Genomic DNA, 18,773 nt, shown 5'->3' with positions numbered 1-18,773 from the left:
TGTTTCTGCGTGAGTGTGTGGACTGCGCGTACGCGTGTTTCTGCGCGAGTGTGTGGACTGCGCGTACGCGTGTTTCTGCGCGAGTGTGTGGACCGCGCGTACGCATGTTTCTGCGTGAGTGTGTGGCCCGCGCGTACGTGTGTTTCTGCGTGAGTGTGTGGACCGCGCGTACGCGTGTTTCTGCGCGAGTGTGTGGACCGCGCGTACGCATGTTTCTGCGTGAGTGTGTGGACCGCGCGTACGCGTGTTTCTGCGCGAGTGTGTGGACCACGCGTACGTGTGTTTCTGCGTGAGTGTGTGGACCGCGCGTACGCGTGTTTCTGCGCGAGTGTGTGGACCGCGCGTACGTGTGTTTCTGCGCGAGTGTGTGGACCGCGCGTACGTGTGTTTCTGCGCGAGTGTGTGGACCGCGCGTACGCGTGTTTCTGCGTGAGTGTGTGTGTGTGCACATGCAAGCCTGAGCGTGTTTCTGCGTGATTGTGTGTGTGTGCACATGCAAGCCTGAGCGTGTTTCTGCGTGCGTGTGTGGACCGCGCGTACGCGTGTTTCTGCGTGAGTGTGTGGACCGCACGTACGCGTGTTTCTGCGTGAGTGTGTGGCCCGCGCGTACGTGTGTTTCTGCGTGAGTGTGTGGACCGCGCGTACGTGTGTTTCTGCGTGCGTGTGTGGACCGCACGTAAACAGCGGGGCTCTGTGCGTCCTCAGAAACGTGCAGTACTACGAGAAGGTGCCCGACCCGCTGGACCTGAGCACCATCGAGAAGCAGATCCTCACCGGCCACTACAAGACCGTGGAGGCCTTCGACACCGACATGCTCAAAGTCTTCCGCAACGCTGAGGTGCGCCCTGCTCACGTGACCAGTGTCCAAAATACTTATACCCCACCCACCCACCCCTGGGCCCCCAATGCCCACCCACCCACCCCTGAGCCCCCAATGCCCCACCCACCCACCCCTGGGCCCCCAATGCCCCACCCACCCACCCCTGGGCCCCCAGTGCCCCACCCACCCACCCCTGAGCCCCCAATGCCCACCCACCCACCCCTGGGCCCCCCAATGCACACCCACCCACCCCTGAGCCCCCAATGCCCACTCACCCCTGGGCCCCCAGTGCCCCACCCACCCACCCCTGAGCCCCCAATGCCCCACCCACCCACCCCTGAGCCCCCAATGCCCCACCCACCCACCCCTGAGCCCCCAATGCCCCACCCACCCACCCCTGGGCCCCCAATGCCCCACCCACCCACCCCTGGGCCCCCAATGCCCACCCACCCCTGGGCCCCCAGTGCCCGCCTGCCCACCCCTGGGTAGAGTAGGAGTGGGAGTCAGAGGAGCACCCTCAGAGAGGGGAGGAATCCCAGCATGCACTGCTCTCCCTGTGCCTCTGACTCCATTAGTGCACCTGTAAGTGTTCATATGAAGACTCATTGCTCTCTGTCTCGGCACCACCGTCCAGTGTAGTTCATTTCAGTGGTGCGTAGCTTGGCCATTCTCTGGGTTGTTAACCTCTTAGCGCACAGCCCCTAGTGGTGGGCATGCCCGCGTGCATAAATTACTAAACTCAAACATTCGGTGCTACTGCAACCAAAGTGTGAGATGAAAACAGAAACGCGTTGTTTCCGTTTCATTAGTAGACGATACATGACAACTATGCCGAAAACGGAGTTTCGCAGCCCCACCATTGTCGCTCCCGTCGTTCATTTAACACACACCCCCTCCCTGCAGTCTCATCTAAAAAACACCCCCCACCCTTGACATAATGAACAATATTGTCTATCTTGGCATTCATAAAAATATTCTTTCACCACTAAAAAATCGTATTCCGTCATAGCAACACGATAAACCCCACAATAGCCCTAAGATATGCCTATACAGCAGTGAAAACGCTGCTCACTGAATAACGAAATAAACGAGAAAAAGTTTTTAAAAATGATACCATGTCATTCTACAGTCAATATCTGGGACTAAATATTGAATAAATATAAAACCTTACTGTTGGTTTTACGTGTAGAGATGTCCCTTTTGAGACTGCGTGGTCATATATTGTCTTGGACAATCCGTTTGGGAAATATAGGCGCATCTGTGACGCCTGGGTATCTTCCAAAATAGCTGTGCGTAACACCACACCTGTTGTTTACGGCGTCGTCGCCCTTTTTAGTACAGTCTGACTAGATTTACAATTCATTTATTCGGTAGGCGAGAGTATAAGCTTTCTAACGATATATAACATGTCTAATTCTGCTTTCGGAATAGCGTTTTATAGGTCAGCGTAACAGAAAATATTCTTAGCATAGCATTCACTTACGCAATCACACTCTGTTAGCAGACAAATACGATGCACCTAACGAAACATGTTCAAGGATATTTCGTAATTTCTTGGAAAATACTATTATTATTGAGGACTTCTGAACATAGCTAAGCCATATGTTTGCTGATAGACCTAGCTGACATCGTTTTCTGGAGCAAAACAGAAGCGAATAGAACAATATAATTGATACTGTCTCTCTGTCTCTATCTACTGAACATAGAGGAGATTTCACCATTGCTATGTAAGTATTATCGTTCAAAATATTTCGGTTATATACGTTCTTTTTGAAATTGAGTATTTTTAAGCTGCCGTGCTCGTTACCGTTTGGTCACTTTGGTTGAGTTCTCCATGCAGGTTTTATCATTTCCTGGCTAAGCTCAACCAATCAGAGAGTCCGTTAAATGGCATTAAGGCTGCTCCTTTGCCATGACTGAGTAAGCCCGGCCAATCAGAGAATCTGTTAAATAAAATTAGTGCTGATCCTTTGCCATGGCTGAGTAAGCCCAGCCAATCAGAGAGTCCGTTAAAAGTCCGTTAAATAAGCCCAGCCAATCAAAGAGCCGGTTAAATGGCATTAGTGCAGCTCCTGTGCCATGGCTGAGTAAGCCCAGCCAATCAGAGAGTCCGTTAAAAGTCTGTTAAATAAGCCCAGCCAATCAGAGAGCCTGTTAAATGACATTAGTGCTGCTCCTTCGCCATGGCTAAGTAAGCCCAGCCAATCAGAGAGTCCGTTAAATAAGCCCAGCCAATCAGAGAGCCTGTTAAATGACATTAGTGCTGCTCCTTTGCCATGGCTGAGTAAGCCCAGCCAATCAGAGAGTCCGTTAAAAGCCCGTTGAATAAGCCCGGGCCAATCCGCGAGCCCGTTAAGTGACGCTAACGCTCCTCCCGTCTCCCCGCTCTCCCGGAGCAGAAGTTCTACGGCCGCAAGTCTTCCGTGGGGCGGGACGTGTGCCGCCTGCGCAAGGCCTACTACGGGGCGCGGCACGAGGCCGCCGTCCAGATCGACGAGATCGTGGGCGAGACGGCCAGCGAGGCCGACAGCTCCGACTCGCTGGAGAGGGACCACGCCCACCACCCCGCCGGGGGCGGGGCCGGCCCCCACGACAAGGACGACGACGTCATCCGCTGCATCTGCGGCATGTACAAGGACGAGGGCCTGATGATCCAGTGCGAGAAGTGCATGGTGAGAGAGGGGGAGAGAAGGAGGGAAGGAGGGAGGGAGGGTGGGAGGGAGAGCAAGAGGGAGGGAGGGAGAGGGAGAGAGGGAGGAAGGGAGAGAAGATTTAATAATGAGAGTCATGGAAGACTGTAAACAAGAAGAGAGGGGAAATAAACAGCAAAAAGAAAGAATCGAATCGAATCTAAACTTTCATACAGCGCTTTTCACGCAAGTTTACAATACAGAGTGCCTCAGAGTAATTAAGATAAGAAGTAAGGAAAGCAATAAAAGCAGTAAAAGAAATCAGTGTGGGTCGAACTAAAAGTATAATTAACTAATTAATGAATAAAAATATATAATAAAGACATCCTTGTGAAAAGGTTCAGCTAAAAACCTGTGTTTTAAGACTTTGTTTAAAAACGCGGATAGGGAAGAATGATTGGACGGAGGAAGAGATAGGAGGCGGTAAAGGGAGATGGAGAGGGAGAGAAGACGGAAGAGGGATGGAGAGAGAGACAGATTTAAAGGGTGAAGTGACTCAGCGTTACGGAGGTGTCTGTCCGTGTGGGGAGTGGAGGTGCTGCCAAAGTTTTTCCAGAGCGTTCGTTCGGGGCGGTGTTTGGCTGCTCTGGGCTGCCGGAGGGTTGATTTGTGTGGAAGTGTGGGGGAGTGTGGATGGCCCCTGTCCCCGATGTGTTAGTCAGCACTATTTACGGCCTTTAGCCTGACGTACCCCCACACCCCCCCACACATTAATCTTGTGTGTTTGCAGCCACTTATCATCAGCTGTGGACAGACTGGGGGGGGGGCGGGGGGGTAATGGATTGTGCTGGGGAGCAACGATACTGTTTGGGCTGTGTTAATGATACAGGGCATCCCCTCTCCCCCCCCCCCCCATTTCTCCCCTCTCTCTCTCTCTCCTGCTGTCTCTCCCTCCCTCCCTCTCCCTTTTCTTCTCTCTCCATTTCTCCCCTCTTTCCCCATCTCTCCCCTCTCTCCCTTTCCTTCTCTGTCCATCGCTCCCCTCTTTCCCCTATCTCCCCCCTTTCTCTCTCTCTCTCTCTCCTTCTCTCTCCCCCTCCCTCTCACTTTCCTTCTCTTTCCATCTCTCCCCTCTCTATCCCTCCCTCTCTCACCCTTCCTTTCCCTCTCTCTTGCCCTCCCCCCCTCTTCCCCCTCCTCTCTCTCTCTCCCCCCCTCCACTCCCTCCCTGTCTCCCTCTCTCTCTCTCCCCCTCTCCCCCCCCCCCTCAGGCGTGGCAGCACTGTGACTGCATGCGGGTGCAGGCGGACGTGGAGCACTACCTGTGCGAGCAGTGTGACCCCCGCCCCGTGGACAGGGTAGGCCCGCGCTCCTCCCGCCGGACCCCCCCGAGCCCCGCCCCGCCCCGCCCCGCCCCGCCCCTCCACTGTGGCACACCCATCCCGCCATTTAATTTCCGCCAAAACCGCTAACACCCGTTAGACACAGCGTGCTGCCGTTCAGCCACGGCTCGGTGCATGAGCCTGTTAGCCATACAGACAGAGAGCAAGAACGTACGAGTTTATATCACTGGCCTAAGTGACTGTCATACAGTAACAGGGGTGGGAAGTCCAGGTTCAGACACTAAAAGTCCGCCCCAGTATTTTGTTCCAACCACCTGGATTTGCTAATTAGCTCAGTTCTTCAGCCAGGAGGTGAAACTAATTGGTGAGACCAGCTGGCTGAGTTCATGGGTGGAAGAAACACACGGCAGGACTTCTACTTTCTGACTCCTGGACTTTCCACCTCTGCATAGTAGTCGGTTAAATGAAAAGTGTAGCAGTTTTATGATAATGTCGTACAGTGTAGTCAGTACAGTGTATGTGATGAATACAGTGATTTTCTTGTCTTATAATTTTTTGTATTTTTTCCCCCCCCACTTCCTGTTTCCGGGTGCAGGAGGTACCCATGCTGCCGCAGCCCGTCTACGCCCAGACCAGCTCCGTCTACTACATCTGCCTGCTCCGGGACGACCTCCTGCTACACCAGGGTCATTATCACTGTTACACTCCTATATGAGCAGAGTTAGCACTGCTGCTACACCAGGGTCATTATCACTGTTACACTCCTATATGAGCAGCGTTAGCGCTGCTGCTACACCAGGGTCATTATCACTGTTACACTCCTATATGAGCAGCGTTAGCGCTGCTGCTACACCAGGGTCATTATCACTGTTACACTCCTATATGAGCAGCGTTAGCACTGCTGCTACACCAGGGTCATTATCACTGTTACACTCCTATATGAGCAGCGTTAGCACTGCTGCTACACCAGGGTCATTATCACTGTTACACTCCTATATGAGCAGCGTTAGCGCTGCTGCTACACCAGGGTCATTATCACTGTTACACTCCTATATGAGCAGCGTTAGCGCTGCTGCTACACCAGGGTCATTATCACTGTTACACTCCTATATGAGCAGCGTTAGCGCTGCTGCTACACCAGGGTCATTATCACTGTTACACTCCTATATGAGCAGCGTTAGCGCTGCTGCTACACCAGGGTCATTATCACTGTTACACTCCTATATGAGCAGCGTTAGCACTGCTGCTACACCAGGGTCATTATCACTGTTACACTCCTATATGAGCAGCGTTAGCGCTGCTGCTACACCAGGGTCATTATCACTGTTACACTCCTATATGAGCAGCGTTAGCGCTGCTGCTACACCAGGGTCATTATCACTGTTACACTCCTATATGAGCAGCGTTAGCGCTGCTGCTACACCAGGGTCATTATCACTGTTACACTCCGATATGAGCAGCGTTAGCGCTGCTGCTACACCAGGGTCATTATCACTGTTACACTCCTATATGAGCAGAGTTAGCGCTGCTGCTACACCAGGGTCATTATCACTGTTACACTCCTGTATGAGCAGCGTTAGCGCTGCTGCTACACCAGGGTCATTATCACTGTTACACTCCTATATGAGCAGCGTTAGCGCTGCTGCTACACCAGGGTCATTATCACTGTTACACTCCTATATGAGCAGAGTTAGCACTGCTGCTACACCAGGGTCATTATCACTGTTACACTCCTATATGAGCAGCGTTAGCGCTGCTGCTACACCAGGGTCATTATCACTGTTACACTCCTATATGAGCAGAGTTAGCACTGCTGCTACACCAGGGTCATTATCACTGTTACACTCCTATATGAGCAGCGTTAGCGCTGCTGCTACACCAGGGTCATTATCACTGTTACACTCCTATATGAGCAGCGTTAGCACTGCTGCTACACCAGGGTCATTATCACTGTTACACTCCTATATGAGCAGAGTTAGCACTGCTGCTACACCAGGGTCATTATCACTGTTACACTCCTATATGAGCAGCGTTAGCGCTGCTGCTACACCAGGGTCATTATCACTGTTACACTCCTATATGAGCAGCGTTAGCGCTGCTACACCAGGGTCATTATCACTGTTACACTCCTATATGAGCAGAGTTAGCACTGCTGCTACACCAGGGTCATTATCACTGTTACACTCCTATATGAGCAGCGTTAGCGCTGCTGCTACACCAGGGTCATTATCACTGTTACACTCCTATATGAGCAGCGTTAGCGCTGCTGCTACACCAGGGTCATTATCACTGTTACACTCCTATATGAGCAGCGTTAGCGCTGCTGCTACACCAGGGTCATTATCACTGTTACACTCCTGTATGAGCAGCGTTAGCGCTGCTGCTACACCAGGGTCATTATCACTGTTACACTCCTATATGAGCAGAGTTAGCGCTGCTGCTACACCAGGGTCATTATCACTGTTACACTCCTGTATGAGCAGCGTTAGCGCTGCTGCTACACCAGGGTCATTATCACTGTTACACTCCTATATGAGCAGAGTTAGCGCTGCTGCTACACCAGGGTCATTATCACTGTTACACTCCTGTATGAGCAGCGTTAGCGCTGCTGCTACACCAGGGTCATTATCACTGTTACACTCCTATATGAGCAGCGTTAGCGCTGCTGCTACACCAGGGTCATTATCACTGTTACACTCCTATATGAGCAGCGTTAGCGCTGCTGCTACACCAGGGTCATTATCACTGTTACACTCCTATATGAGCAGCGTTAGCGCTGCTGCTACACCAGGGTCATTATCACTGTTACACTCCTATATGAGCAGCGTTAGCGCTGCTGCTACACCAGGGTCATTATCACTGTTACACTCCTATATGAGCAGAGTTAGCACTGCTGCTACACCAGGGTCATTATCACTGTCACACTCCTATATGAGCAGCGTTAGCGCTGCTGCTACACCAGGGTCATTATCACTGTTACACTCCGATATGAGCAGCGTTAGCACTGCTGCTACACCAGGGTCATTATCACTGTTACACTCCTATATGAGCAGCGTTAGCGCTGCTGCTACACCAGGGTCATTATCACTGTTACACTCCTATATGAGCAGCGTTAGCACTGCTGCTACACCAGGGTCATTATCACTGTTACACTCCTATATGAGCAGCGTTAGCACTGCTGCTACACCAGGGTCATTATCACTGTTACACTCCTATATGAGCAGCGTTAGCGCTGCTACACCAGGGTCATTATCACTGTTACACTCCTATATGAGCAGCGTTAGCGCTGCTGCTACACCAGGGTCATTATCACTGTTACACTCCTATATGAGCAGCGTTAGCGCTGCTGCTACACCAGGGTCATTATCACTGTTACACTCCTATATGAGCAGCGTTAGCGCTGCTGCTACACCAGGGTCATTATCACTGTTACACTCCTATATGAGCAGCGTTAGCACTGCTGCTACACCAGGGTCATTATCACTGTTACACTCCTATATGAGCAGCGTTAGCGCTGCTGCTACACCAGGGTCATTATCACTGTTACACTCCTATATGAGCAGCGTTAGCGCTGCTGCTACACCAGGGTCATTATCACTGTTACACTCCTATATGAGCAGCGTTAGCGCTGCTGCTACACCAGGGTCATTATCACTGTTACACTCCGATATGAGCAGCGTTAGCACTGCTGCTACACCAGGGTCATTATCACTGTTACACTCCTATATGAGCAGCGTTAGCGCTGCTGCTACACCAGGGTCATTATCACTGTTACACTCCTATATGAGCAGCGTTAGCACTGCTGCTACACCAGGGTCATTATCACTGTTACACTCCTATATGAGCAGCGTTAGCGCTGCTGCTACACCATTATATTTCATATACTGTATTTCATAAAATATCATTATATTTTAACGTGCCGTGTGGGGTAAGGGTGTTAACGTGCGTGTGTCGTGTGCAGGGGACTCGGTGTACCTGATGCGGGACAGTCGGCGCACCCCAGACGGCCAGCCCGTCAGGCAGTCCTACCGCCTCCTATCCCACGTCAACAGGGAGAAACTGGACATCTTCCGCATCGAGAAACTCTGGAAGAACGAGAAGTAAGGAAGGGGGGGGGGGTGTGGCAGAGAGGGGGCGTCCCTTTTCTTTGGTAATAAACAGAGGGGAAGAGTGAAACCCAGGCTTTAGTTCAGGGGTGTCAAACTCCAGGACCAGAGGGCCACAGTATCTGGTTTTTGGTGTGTTTCAGCAGAAGTGATTATTTTAAGTCATTAATTGGCTAGAGTCCACAAACTTTGTTCTCATGGCTTAAATTGACTGTTGACTGAAAGGAAACTACAAGTACCAGCAGACACTGCAGCCCTCCAGTTGTCGGACACCTCTGCTTTAGTTTTTCTTAGTAATCTCGGGGAAGTAAAGCAGTGGAGACACACTCATGCAGGGTGACTCCGATCATTTTCACCGCTAACACATTTTCCCTCCCTCCTCTGCCCCGCCCCTTTTTCCTGCACCTCCAGGGGCGAGCGGTTTGCGTTCGGTCATCACTACTTCCGCCCCCACGAGACCCACCACTCCCCGTCCCGCCGCTTCTACCACAACGAGCTGTTCCGCGTGCCGCTCTACGAGATCATCCCGCTGGAGGCCGTGGTGGGAATGTGCTGCGTCCTCGACCTCTACACCTACTGCAAGGGTGAGACTTTATACACAGCCCCTAACCCTCGCCAACTCACATACACAGCCTGTACACCTACTGCAAGGGTGAGACTTTATACACAGCCCCTAACCCTCGCCAACTCACATACACAGCCTGTACACCTACTGCAAGGGTGAGACTTTATACACAGTCCCTAACCCTCTCCAAGTCACATACACAGCCTGTACACCTACTGCAAGGGTGAGACTTTATACACAGCCCCTAACCCTCTCCAACTCACATACACAGCCTGTACACCAACTACAAGGGTGAGACTTTATACACAGCCCCTAACCCTCGCCAACTCACATACACACCTGTACACCTACTGCAAGGGTGAGACTTTATACACAGTCCCTAACCCTCTCCAACTCACATACACAGCCTGTACACCTACTGCAAGGGTGAGACTTTATACACAGTCCCTAACCCTCGCCAACTCACATACACAGCCTGTACACCTACTGCAAGGGTGAGACTTTATACACAGTCCCTAACCCTCTCCAACTCACATACACAGCCTGTACACCTACTGCAAGGGTGAGACTTTATACACAGTCCCTAACCCTCTCCGACTCACATACACAGCCTGTACACCTACTGCAAGGGTGAGACTTTATACACAGCCCCTAACCCTCTCCAACTCACATACACACCTGTACACCTACTGCAAGGGTGAGACTTTATACACAGCCCCTAACCCTCGCCAGCTCACATACACAGCCTGTAAACCTAATGCAAGGGTGAGACCGCACACCTACTATGTGGGGTACAGAAACCACACATGGAGGAGGCCTTGCGGTCGTACACTTCTCGTGTGCTGCTGCCTGTGTTCGGCGTGCAGGGAGTTTAACTGACTCTCCTCTCCTCCCTCCATCCCTCCTTCCCTCCCTCCCTCCCTCAGGCCGGCCGAAGGGCGTGCGAGAGCAGGACGTGTACATCTGCGACTACCGCCTGGACAAGTCCGCGCACCTCTTCTACAAGATCCACCGCAACCGCTACCCCATCTGCACCAAGCCCTACGCCTTCAACCACTTCCCCAAGAGGCTGGCCCCCAAGAGGGACTTCTCTGTGAGTGAGGGGGCGGAGGGGGGGCGGGGCACCGAGGGTACCGAGGGGGCGGGGAGGGTTTGGGGGTTTCTCCTAAATCATGCTACACATTAGACACTGTAGGAACATGGTAACTTTGCATTGATATTAATGATTATGAAATGCAAGTTGACAAAAGGGTATTGTTGCCTAGCTGTGGTCTCACAATGCTATGCTGTAGTTGTTGACTCTGTGTGTTTGTGTTCCTGTGTGTAGATTCTCTAGCTGACCCTGTGTGTTTTGGGTTCCTGTGTGTAGTTTCTCTTGCTGACCCTGTGTGTGTTTGTGTTCCTGTGTGTAGTTTCTCGTGCTGACTGTGTGTGTGTATGTGTTCCTGTGTATAGTTTCTCTTTCTGACTCTGTGTGTGTGTTTGTGTTCCTGTGTGTAGTTTCTCTAGCTGACTGTGTGTGTTTGTGTTCCTGTGTGTAGTTTCTCTTGCTGACTGTGTGTGTGTTTGTGTTCCTGTGTGTAGTTTCTCTTGCTGACCCTGTGTGTGTTTGTGTTCCTGTGTGTAGTTTCTCTTGCTGACTCTGTGTGTGTGTTTGTGTTCCTGTGTGTAGTTTCTCTAGCTGACTGTGTGTGTTTGTGTTCCTGTGTGTAGTTTCTCTTGCTGACAGTGTTTGTGCTCCTGTGTGTAGTTTCTCTAGCTGACTGTGTGTGTGTTTGTGTTCCTGTGTGTAGATTCTCTAGCTGACCCTGTGTGTTTTGGGTTCCTGTGTGTAGTTTCTCTTGCTGACCCTGTGTGTGTTTGTGTTCCTGTGTGTAGTTTCTCGTGCTGACTGTGTGTGTGTATGTGTTCCTGTGTATAGTTTCTCTTTCTGACTCTGTGTGTGTGTTTGTGTTCCTGTGTGTAGTTTCTCTAGCTGACTGTGTGTGTTTGTGTTCCTGTGTGTAGTTTCTCTTGCTGACTGTGTGTGTGTTTGTGTTCCTGTGTGTAGTTTCTCTTGCTGACTGTGTGTGTGTTTGTGTTCCTGTGTGTAGTTTCTCGTGCTGACTCTGTGTGTGTTTGTGTTCCTGTGTGTAGTTTCTCTAGCTGACTGTGTGTGTGTTTGTGTTCCTGTGTGTAGTTTCTCTTGCTGACCCTGTGTGTGTTTGTGTTCCTGTGTGTAGTTTCTCTTGCTGACTCTGTGTGTGTTTGTGTTCCGGTGTGTAGTTTCTCTTGCTGACTCTGTGTGTGTTTGTGTTCCTGTGTGTAGTTTCTCTAGCTGACTGTGTGTGTGTTTGTGTTCCTGTGTGTAGTTTCTCTTGCTGACTGTGTGTGTGTTTGTGTTCCTGTGTGTAGTTTCTCTTGCTGACTGTGTGTGTGTTTGTGTTCCTGTGTGTAGTTTCTCTTGCTGACCCTGTGTGTGTTTGTGTTCCTGTGTGTAGTTTCTCTTGCTGACTGTGTGTGTGTTTGTGTTCCTGTGTGTAGTTTCTCTTGCTGACTGTGTGTGTTTGTGTTCCTGTGTGTAGTTTCTCTTGCTGACCCTGTGTGTGTTTGTGTTCCTGTGTGTAGTTTCTCTAGCTGACTGTGTGTGTGTTTGTGTTCCTGTGTGTAGTTTCTCGTGCTGACTGTGTGTGTGTTTGTGTTCCTGTGTGTAGTTTCTCTAGCTGACTGTGTGTGTGTTTGTGTTCCTGTGTGTAGTTTCTCTTGCTGACCCTGTGTGTGTTTGTGTTCCTGTGTGTAGTTTCTCGTGCTGACTGTGTGTGTGTTTGTGCTCCTCCAGCCTCACTACGTCCCAGACAACTACAAGCGGAACGGGGGCCGTTCGGCCTGGAAGAGCGAGCGGCCCAAGCTGGCGTGCAAGGAGGGCGGGGCCGCCTGCGTGGGCGCGGCCGGCTGCGAGGACGGCTCCTCCCCCGGGGACGCGGTGCCGTGCGACGGGGGCGGAGCCTCCCGACCCGACGGCGAGGAGGCGGCGGCGGCGGCGGCGAGGGAGGGGGACTCGGATCTCCCCTCCAGGGAAACCCCGCCCCCGGCCGTCCCCGCCCACCCGACCCCGCCCCCTCTCCCCCAGCCCCCGGCGGAGCGGGAGGCGGCGGAGGAGGAGGACGAGGAGGAGGAGGAGCGGGGGGAGCCGGAGGAAGGGTCGGCGGAGCGGGGGGAGGCGCTGGAGCCGCCCTCGCCCTCCCTGCTGCACTCGGAGGTGGAGAAGAGGGAGGCGCAGAGGGAGCGACTCAACAAGATCCTCCTCAACCTCCTGCACAGAACCCCCAGCAAGAACGGTGAGGCCCACGTCGCCCCGGCAACGCCACACCGTACCAAACCTCCTGCACATCTCCCAGTAACACCGTACCAAACCTCCTGCATGTCTCCCAGCAACACCATACCAAACCTCCTGCTCATCTCCCAGTAACACCGTACCAAACCTCCTGCATGTCTCCCAGCAACACCATACCAAACCTCCTGCACATCTCCCAGTAACACCATACCAAACCACCTGCACATCTCCCAGCAACACCATACCAAACCTCCTGCACGTCTCCCAGCAACACCATACCAAACCTCCTGCATGTCTCCCAGCAACACCATACCAAACCACCTGCATGTCTCCCAGCAACACCATACCAAACCACCTGCATGTCTCCCAGCAACACCATACCAAACCTCCTGCACATCTCCCAGTAACACCATACCAAACCACCTGCATGTGTCTCGGCAACACCATACCAAACCACCTGCACATCTCCTGGCAACACCATACCAAACCACCTGCACATCTCCCAGTAACACCATACCAAACCACCTGCACATCTCCCAGTAACACCATACCAAACCACCTGCACATCTCCTGGCAACACCATACCAAACCACCTGCACATCTCCCAGTAACACCATACCAAACCACCTGCACATCTCCCAGTAACACCATACCAAACCACCTGCACATCTCCCAGTAACACCATACCAAACCACCTGCACATCTCCCAGTAACACCATACCAAACCACCTGCACATCTCCCAGTAACACCATACCAAACCACCTGCACATCTCCCAGTAACACCATACCAAACCACCTGCACATCTCCCAGTAACACCGTACCAAACCTCCTGCATGTCTCCCAGTAACACCATACCAAACCACCTGCACATCTCCCAGTAACACCATACCAAACCACCTGCACATCTCCCAGTAACACCATACCAAACCACCTGCACATCTCCCAGTAACACCATACCAAACCACCTGCACATCTCCCAGTAACACCGTACCAAACCTCCTGCATGTCTCCCAGTAACACCGTACCAAACCACCTGCATGTGTCTCGGCAACACCATACCAAACCACCTGCACTTTCATTCACATAAGCGTCTTTATGTTTGGGTGCAAAAAATCTCACAAATTTATTACTGAACCAAATTTTTTTTTCAATATATATATGTTTTTATGACATATATTAAATGTACACACAGTGTATATAAAATCCTTTTTTCCCCAACTACTATACAGTACTATTATAATGGTTGCGCTGTCATGACAACCTTGTGATGATCCTGAAATGTGTAGAACAGTTATGTTGTCTGACACATGAGATTTTACACCTTTGTTTGTGAAATACGTACAGTGCTACCTTCCATAGTTTGGTGTGATGAGTGACTTTGACGACAGGCTCTGAAAGGGCTACGTTGTTTGAACCGTGAGGCGGTCTCTGAACGCTGCTGAACGCTGCTGAACGCGGCTGAACGCATGGCAGCGAGTGCTGAGGTGTAGCGCTGTGTCTGTCGCCCCCCGTAACGTCTCGCGCATGAATTATTCACTATTCGGACATTAGTCATGGGGCGAGACAGGAGACCTGATCATGGTGGCAGTGAACTGCAGCAGACTGGTCTGACTGAGGCTGTTTGTAAGCATTGCAGCTCACACGGCGGCCATGTTTGTTTGTCTCCCCTCCCCCCCTTCCCGCAGTGATCGACGTGACCTACCTCCTGGAGGAGGGGTCCGGGCGGAGGCTGCGCAGACGGACGCTGGGTTTGGGAGATTTCTGCAGGAAGTGACGTCACCGGGCGCACCCGGCAGAGGCGCACGCCCCCTTCGGGAAGCGATGGGGGAGGGGCGAGAGGAGGAAGTGAAAGGAAGGGGCGGAGGTCGTGCGATGGAGAGAGGGACAAGGGGGGGTGTTAACTTCCTTTCCTCCGAGCCCCGCCCCTCCCACGTCTGTCCCCCTCTCCCATCCCTCCTTCCGCAGAGGGACAGACAGGAGAACACAGCGTGGGCTAGAAGGACCGCACACGCGAGCGAAAGAGGCGTGTGTGTGGGAGCCGGGGGATTGGGTGGGGAGGGGGAGGGTGGCACGGACAGGAAGTGATGCGTGGTGGAGGAGGAGGAAGTAGCCACGCCTCACCAGGAAGCGCTGGCCCCAGGGAAGGACAGTGAAACCTGGAAACGGAGAGGACTTTCAGACACACCGCGAAGGCGGTCCGGGAGTACGGGTGAGCGGGGCCCGGCCGGAGGGCGACAGCGCCCCACGGTGGCCAGCGAGAGCCGAAGGAGGGAGAGAGGCAGGCGGAGACGGGCGGGGGCGTGCGGCACGGGGCCCCGCCCCCAAGCACATGTATACTGTAGCCGAGACGGCGGACCGCGACGGTCGCTTTCTCTGGGGGTGGTGACATCATAGATGTAACGTACGCATCACCGAAGCCAGATTAAAACGGGCGGCGCGTCCGGATCGGTCCGTCCGAGCGTCCCGTCCAGGGGTCGTCTTTTAAGTGCCAGCTCCGCTCGACGAGAAACGCGAATCGAGTCGGGCGACAGAGAGAGAGAGAGAGAGAAAGCGTCGACGCTCTCTGTCGAGCCTTAGGACACTCGTGTCCAGACTGGTTTGTGTGCGCTTGCGAATTCCCAGAATTCCTCTAAAACTTAAGGGCTTGACAGCAAACATAACCGTTAATGGAAAAAGCATTAAACAAACTCTTATGTTGAAAAGAACATAACGCGCGACCCAGTGCTCATACTTCCTGTGTATTTGGGGGTGGGGGCGGGGGCGGGGGTGGGGGGCGGTTGGGGTTGAGGTTTGGGGGGGGGGGTGTTAGAGTTGCCCTTTGTTGATCTCTCGCAGTTTCTTTGATTATTGTGTTTCTGGTTGCCATAGAGAATGTTTTCAAATATCGTGATGAAATTTTTACCTGTACGAACTGAGACGGGACAGCGACCCACGAGACAAGCTAGGGCACCCCCAAGCATGGACACCCTGAGAAATCTGACACTTAAGAAGCTGTACAGTGCCAAGTTGTATATAGACTGGAAAACCCACGTGAGCAGTCTCAAAAAAGCAATATCCTGATTATGTATTGTATAGGACCCAGCCCGGCGTGTATTAAATATTAATATTGTTATAATTATTACTGTCGATATACATAAGCTTGGAAATGCGTCTGTTGGGACGAACGGGGACGTTCGGCAGTGAATGACTGTAGACATCCGAATACATTTATAGTAATGTATATGATAACTGAGGCTCGGTCCTGAGAGAGAGAGAGAGAGAGAGAGAGAGAGAGAGAGAGACTGGAAGAGAACATTCAGAGTGACTTCTTTAAAGATCTTGGGACAAAGCCGTGACAAGTACGCTTCGGTTATTGTCACTGTAATAATGATAATTACTATTGAGAACCGAAGAGTTCTCAGCTTTGCTGCAGTGTTGAACACTAAAAAAAAATAAATAATAAATAAACATGAAATGTGATATTTTCCAAGATGACGGAGAAAGTAAACGAAACAAAAACAGACTCAGCTGCATACGTCATGTTCCTGATCGCGGTCGTTCTTTTTTTAAGGGGGGGGGGAAAAGTTCCAATTTTTTGGTGAAATCAGTTGTACATGCAATGCTTGTATTTCCGTGCGTTTTTGTGCAATTTGTTTTTGTTGTTTTTTTTAGACAATCACAAGTTGCTAACATTTGTAAATGGACAGACTGGCAGACTGTGTGTGGTTGTACCTTTCGTCCGGTCCCGTTTGACCTCTGGCTCAGAGTTTGTAATTATGATTCTACAGTTTCGACAGTGCGGTTTGTTTTTACTTTGTTTTTGTTTTATATTTTTTTTAAATAAAAAGCACTACATTATTTCCGATAGAAGATTTTATTATTGTCCTGACAAATACGATTGTGGTTATAAGAATTATTTATCTTGTTTGCTTGAAAGCAAAATGTGGCTGACATTTTTTTGTCAATACTTTACTTTTAGAAAAAAGAAAATAAATGCAAACAAAGCAACAAAAAAAAAGAATCTTATCGGCCAGTAATTTTTTGGATTTTGATCTTTGTAAAAAAAAAAAGAAAAAAAAAGAAATTAAAATACTGTTGAAAAACTAAATGTTGGATGCAATATGTAACATTTCTTCTTGCTATTGCTATTATTCATTTTAAAAAGCTGAACATTTGAGAGACAAATTACCTGCATCTCTATGGAAGATATGAAGTAGAATATTAAACCAAATTATTTTTATTTAGAAGAAACCAAAGTGTCACTCTGTGTTTGTCTCGGTGTTTGTAGCGACATACGTAGCGCCTTGCATGTGTTTGTAAGAGATCCGGGTATACGGAGTCCCAACACGCTAAACATTCGTTAGCTCCATTCATAATTGCGGGGTGTTCAAGCCAAGGCTGTTGTCAGTAGCGGTCTGTGACCAGGACCACAGCCCTGTGACCGGGACCCTTGTAACGGTTGGCATGCGGTTGGCTTCCTCCTTCCAGGGTGGAGCGGGTTCGAGCCCCGCAGGCTCGTTGGGATCGCCGCTGCTTTAACTCCACCCAGTGACCCGGCAGGTGGCCCCCACAACCGCGTTGCCAGATCTGAAAACGGTGAACCCGCCCGAAGCCGTTTTTTTTGTCCCTTGCACAATAACAGTAAAAAAAAGTAGCCCAGTTGGGCGGGAATCCGCCCAATCTGGCAACGCCGCCCCTGTGCTGCCTGCAGTCAGGGCTTCCTCTCCTGTTGAACCCCGTGGCCTGAAGATGATACAGTTGGGCCCACGTTCATTTTTGGCATGCTGTTCAGAGGTTCCCCTGCTCTTCCCTGTGGTGGCCTTCCAGAAGAATCCATGCCAGAGCTTGTAATGGCTCACAAAGCACCGTTCTAGTCATGAATGTATAGTAACATAGCTTGGAAACGCTTTCTTTCATAAGAGCTCTATAACTACTTAATAACCAGTGCATGGTGTCTTCACGAGCTCTCGTAAGCATTCATAAATGCTTGTCATCCATCCATCCATCACCTGTACCCGCTTGTCCTGGGCAGGGTCTCGGGGGGTGCTGGACTGGCCACCAATCTATTGCAGGGTGCACACACTCTTCACTGTTCACAAGGTATGAGTCCTGCATGTCATTGGACTGTGGGAGGAAACTTATCAGTGGCTTGTGGTGTGGTGTGACTGAAACAGCAAAGATATTCAGCTTTGTGATTCGTCGAAAGTGCTACCCATAACTCCCATGAGCACGTGCATCGAACTGAAGACGCGCGGACACCCAGATTTTTGGAACACTGAGTTTATTTGCTATTTACAGACAAACACATGCAGGGACAGGCTGGACGACGGAACGACCAGGTAAATGAAAATGGCTGAGATGCATCACAGTCAGGGTAAAAATGCACTGAACCAATGTCCCAGATTCCACTTCAGAGTACTGTTAGATGCAAAGCGTGTATATATATGCAGGATCGGTGCAGTATTGACATTTCGACACATACAAATCCAGTTGGCGGCAAAGCTGACTTTGACTAGAGAAATTAAAATTACAAAAATAAATTCAGTCCTTGTTTTCAACAAGCCTAGTTTTTTTTTCTCTCTCTCTCTCAAAATGACTAACAGGCAAACTTTCAAATCATATTCCTGAGGTTTCTTCTTTTTTTTTTTTTTCCTATTGTGAGATATGTGTCTCCAACCTCATGGCCACCACTGACAAGACATCAACACCAAGTGAATGATGATACCCAATAGTGACACCTTGCTTAACACGATTCCTTACCTCTAATTCTATATATACAGATATATTTACTCAGTTTTCATTTTCTAAGCATAATATACAAATTAATGTAATAACCAACTTCACACTTTCATAATAGGATATTCCAGCGACAGACAGTTCTTGCGCTACTAAGCTAAAAAATATAATCATAAACATCTCAATATGGTGCTCATACAATCAATATTGTGTGTCTTCAGTACAATCGAAAGACGGTGTATGCTTGAATATTCGGTTCTGTGTTTGACGACAAGTGCT

The 18,773-nt window shown here is 50.6% G+C and overlaps 1 protein-coding gene across 1 annotated transcript in view; it reads left to right on the top strand.

Annotated features, from left to right (window-relative positions):
* ash1l (ash1 (absent, small, or homeotic)-like (Drosophila)) overlaps window positions 1-16,866 on the top strand; it is a 52,614-nt gene extending 35,748 nt beyond the window's left edge. Inside the window, 9 exon segments of the mRNA XM_035430632.1 lie at window positions 706-838; window positions 3,220-3,492; window positions 4,722-4,808; window positions 5,389-5,479; window positions 8,755-8,893; window positions 9,311-9,483; window positions 10,391-10,557; window positions 12,283-12,781; window positions 14,465-16,866. Coding sequence (XP_035286523.1) covers window positions 706-838; window positions 3,220-3,492; window positions 4,722-4,808; window positions 5,389-5,479; window positions 8,755-8,893; window positions 9,311-9,483; window positions 10,391-10,557; window positions 12,283-12,781; window positions 14,465-14,553 — 1,651 coding nt within the window. The 3' untranslated portion in view covers window positions 14,554-16,866.
* The last annotated feature ends 1,907 nt before the right edge of the window (window positions 16,867-18,773 follow it).

Source organism: Anguilla anguilla, chromosome 8, assembly GCF_013347855.1.
Source record: "Anguilla anguilla isolate fAngAng1 chromosome 8, fAngAng1.pri, whole genome shotgun sequence".
Taxonomy (NCBI): Eukaryota; Metazoa; Chordata; class Actinopteri; order Anguilliformes; family Anguillidae; genus Anguilla; species Anguilla anguilla.
This window is presented reverse-complemented; position numbering and strand designations above follow the sequence as displayed.